General features: G+C 34.1%; 1 protein-coding gene across 2 annotated transcripts; it reads right to left on the bottom strand.

Annotated features, from left to right (window-relative positions):
• Positions 1-1,246: 1,246 nt before the first annotated feature.
• Positions 1,247-4,018, bottom strand: LOC114256198 (protein RICE SALT SENSITIVE 3). 2 transcript variants are annotated; one of them, XM_028195807.2, is made up of 7 exons: positions 3,621-4,018; positions 3,430-3,483; positions 3,134-3,325; positions 2,756-2,861; positions 2,452-2,493; positions 2,240-2,296; positions 1,247-1,999 (listed from the first exon to the last, which is right to left on the bottom strand). In XM_028195807.2, the coding sequence occupies exons 1-7, from the start codon at positions 3,764-3,766 to the stop codon at positions 1,391-1,393; spliced, it is 1,206 nt and encodes a 401-aa protein (XP_028051608.1). In that variant the 5' UTR covers positions 3,767-4,018; the 3' UTR covers positions 1,247-1,390. The 2 variants fall into 2 exon arrangements, with proteins under 2 accessions (XP_028051608.1, XP_028051607.1); XM_028195806.2 differs by having other exon boundaries at positions 3,430-3,510; positions 3,621-3,888.
• Positions 4,019-4,350: the final 332 nt, after the last annotated feature.

Genomic DNA, 4,350 nt, shown 5'->3' with positions numbered 1-4,350 from the left:
TATTTAATTGATTAAAAGTTTATTTGCCAGTTGGCTTGTTATGTAAATAATCAAATTTAAACATATTTTGAAATTCATTAAATTTTTAAACAAAATTTTAACCACTTATGACCCGACAACGTTAGGCTTGGTTATAAGATATTACAACTCTAGCAATGGTACATGATAAAATATTAGTTGTCTTACATTATTTCTTAAACGACAAACAATCATGAATATTTGCCTAAGCGGTAAAAAAAAGTTAGTGACGTGATATTTTTAGAAAAAAGTTATATACTTCAAATATAAAACGAAATATATAGTGTGGATTCAAATTTGATTTGTTGTGGCCCATGTCTTGAATATATAATTTCCATAATTCATTTCCAAGATAATTTTTGAAATATTTTGATTGCCTAGTATTGCTGAGCATTTTTCTTTGAAAAATCTTTTCGAATCCCATTTTTACCCCATTTTCAACTCTTACACATAAATGAGTGAGTCTCAAGGACATTGGAAATAAGAAATTAGATTATGCGTAACGTTACTCTAAGGGGTTGTTTGGGATGATCTAAATAAGTGTACTTTTTGTCTTTTTACGAAAAGATGTGCAGAAAAGTAGAGAGATGATGTGATGGAAAAAAAGATAAAAAGATAAAAAGTGTATACTTATTTAGGATAGCCAAACTTGGCCTAAATTGAAAGTAGTTACTATAACACAAGTCTTGCAACAAACATAGAAGCAGAACACACAGAATGTGATAAACAGGATGAGGCCTACAAGCATATGCGAGTGTTTGTGTCTCGTTTTGTGTTTTTAGTTGGTAGAAATTGGGTTGGATTTATAATCCATATCCGATTGGGTCGTTCATGATGACATGACCCATGACCCATTAAGAGATTCAATTAGGAGAGATTGATTTAGAATCTATTTATCCTAAGGATAAGAGTGTATAATTCACTATCTTATCTCTTAAGGAAATAGAATTATAGATAATTATAACTGTTCCACATAATATACGTATTATATTTGGGAGAGTAAGATTTTAATCGTGTGGGTAATCAGAATCTGTTTGGAGAGTAAGATTTTAATCGTGTGGGTAATCAGAATCTGTTTTCTCTCTCTTAGACTCTCTTCTTTCTCAAATGTGTAAAATATATGGCTGAATCCGTTTATTTCTACTGATTATTATTTCATATTTTTCTTACACTAGTATTCTTAGTTATAGTGAAAAGAAAACAAATGTGTTTAAAAACAACAAATGAGTTTATAAACTAAAGAAAGCGGAATATTTTTATAAGCTAGGTTTCAATTGGCTTCCATAACCACCAAAATCCAAGTAACAACAACCACCACTTAACCAAAGACTTACTAAAACCTACAATGTTAGAAATCAAAACCATTTGATTCCTAAAATCCACTGTTGTTTTCTCTGCTACTTACATTCATATCATGATGATGATAATTAAAATATTGGTGTTGTTGATGATGATGAGGAGGGTAAGATGACATGGAACTACTACTCTCACCCACAAGATCCTTCTCATGCCTATATTTCTCCTCATGGTCATCATCATCAATCTCTTGCTTTGCCACTTTCTCCATTCCCATCAGCTCCAAAGGATTAGGCCTGTTTGATGATGATAGATATGGTGCCGGCTCAGCCTCGCAGTAGATGGCAGGCGTTAGCGGCGATGGTGGTGGTGGCATGATGACAGATGGGAGTTTTGAGAGGAGAGCTTCAAGGCTGCTCATGGAGGGAGTGATTCTCATTGGTTGATTGAAGTGATCATAGAATTCCACTGGCGGTGGTGGTGGTGCAAGATTGCCTTGGAAGTGCCATGCTTGATGCTCAGGTGTACCATACGAGTACGACCCATCAATCTTGAAGGGGGATGAGAATGTTGATGATGATGGTGATGACGACGATGATGGGTGTGGCAATAGCACACCTGGGATGCTTTCAATGTAGCTGAAGTTCTTTCTTAGCAACACTACATAGCTCAAGTCCTCAATCACCTTCAATCCCATAAATGAGAAATTCAAAGCTTGATAATGATAGTGAAAAACTCAAAAAGGAAAACAAGTAAAAAATTTATATATATAATTCATGATAAGAATAGCGTAACAGTGATATTTTAAAAAAGAAATTTTAGTGATTGAGCCTTTTGTTTCAAAATAATAAAATCAGAACTTGTCTGGTTATTCTGTATTAAATAGTGTTACTTAGAATAAAAATTAATGTGCATGAGAGAGAACCTTGTGAACAGCTCCTAACTGAACAACACCTTCTCTAACTGCAATCAAGGCTATAGTCTGCAAGATATGTGAGTTTAACAAGTAAGGAAAGTTCCAAGGACTAGTTGCAAAATCTCAGACACTCTTGTGATAAAAATAAAATAAAATTATAAATTAAATAAATAAAAACTTGATCTAAGTTCATTTGGAGGGTGATTTTTATTTATTTATACCTTTATTCCAGACTGGAACTGGGCCTCCCATGTCCTAGGATGCTGCAAAGAAACATTTCAGAACTAAACAGACAGTTTTTGGAATAAGCAAATTGTAATGGTTTTAAATATTGGTATTATTTGATTTTAGACATTTTGATGCAGTTATTCATTAATATATTGTCCGATATATGACTATATTATTGATATTGATCCTGATACTTATTCTGATACCGTTATTTATAACGGTGGGAAAATGACATGAAATCACAACAACCTTGTGTTGTGTGTAACTAAGCTTGGAATCAGAGAGAAAATTGCTTACTGAGTCGGCTGAGTTTTGCCAAGCAGAGAAGAAATTGATCTCTTGATCATTTGGTTCCTTATATATCCATTTATGACCGTGATCTGCTGCTACTTTTCCAATCAAACTGTCACCAAAACCAAATCAACTTGTTGACTCTCCTGAATCTTCATATATACCCATCAATTATAAACCTAATTTTTGTATCAATATCCATGAAAAACAAAAAAAGAGAAAATTTTGGTTCAAGACCACTCTTTTCTATGTCCCATTCTTTGTTCCCTTATTTTTTATTGGTTTATAGAAGTTTTAATAAAATTCAAATGAACAGAGAATGGTGCATGAAAGGGACAAATGATCTCGCTTCGTAAAGTAGAGAAGACCTTATTACTTACTTACCCTTCGCCGTAGTTATAGATTTCATGAGACATCTTGAAGAAGAGCTCTGGTTGGAGACCTTGGTAGTGTTGATATTCACAGTTTCCATCAACTGAGGAGGAGCCAGGAGGACAATCTCCCCCGCAGCCCGTTGTGATCTCTGCTGCTGTTGAGGCTGCAAAATTGCAAAACCCATCTTCCCAAACCAATATCCTTAGGAAGAGAGAGAGAGAGAGAGAGAGAGAGAGAATATCATCAAGATACAGCAAATTATATCACTGAGAGAGAGAGAGAGAGAGAGGGAGAGAGGCAAATACCAGTTCCTTCTGTTTCCTCTTGACCTGTCATAAGCTCCTCCTTGGCTATCCCATCTATTAGAGAGAAATAAATACACAATGCTAAAAAAATGATATTTTCATCTATATATAGAATATGAGATTATTTATGATTTTTACATCTAAAGATTCTAAATAAATAAAGGAAAAAAAATTATATTTGTTTATCTTACTTGGGTGGGGGATAATTTCTAGGCAAGATCCTCCAAAAGACAGCATAAACCCATTGAGAGTTATCATGAACGCATAAGCTTCTCAAGGTGTGTTGAAGGAGATGAGTGACAGCTAATGGAGTAGTAGTATTGACTTGTTCTTCCATTACTCCTTAATTTTACACCATGGCTCCTCACTCTACTCTCTTCTATCTTTAAATGGGAACACCCAACATCTAATCCTCCCTCACATGTATAAGCCCACCAACAAGGAAATCTCACATTTATAGCCCTACTCTCTCTCTCTCTCTCTCTCTCTCTCTCTCTCTTTTGTTTGTTTGATGAAGCTTTAAATTTTACCAAAATGATTTCCTAAGGCCCCACACTTCCTAGCCATGTTTCCAATGGTCCTTTTTTTCAACCATCCTCTCAAAACTATCTTTCTTAACTTGTTTGTTGCAAATTTCACCTTATTGAAAACCAAACAATTGTGTGAGACAAGGAACAATTGAGAACTAAACAATTGTGTGTGATTCATTATCTACTTCATTGGCAAAATTACTTTTTTATCTTTTTTATGACAAAGAAAGTTTTCGTAAAAATAATTTAAGACTGGATAATTATGTGTGATTCATTATTCCACTTCAAACACATATAACAGTAAAACAAAGGATGGGATAAACTTACTTACCTTGGTTGTTATCAAGGGGTAAAAGTATTCTTACCATGAGAGACTTTATCTTACACCTAC

The sequence above is a fragment of the Camellia sinensis genome, chromosome 10 (genome assembly GCF_055761805.1).
Source record: "Camellia sinensis isolate YWXY chromosome 10, ASM5576180v1, whole genome shotgun sequence".
Lineage (NCBI taxonomy): Eukaryota > Viridiplantae > Streptophyta > Magnoliopsida > Ericales > Theaceae > Camellia > Camellia sinensis.
Note: the sequence above shows the minus strand (reverse complement) of the source record. Positions and strands in the feature narration are given on the sequence as shown.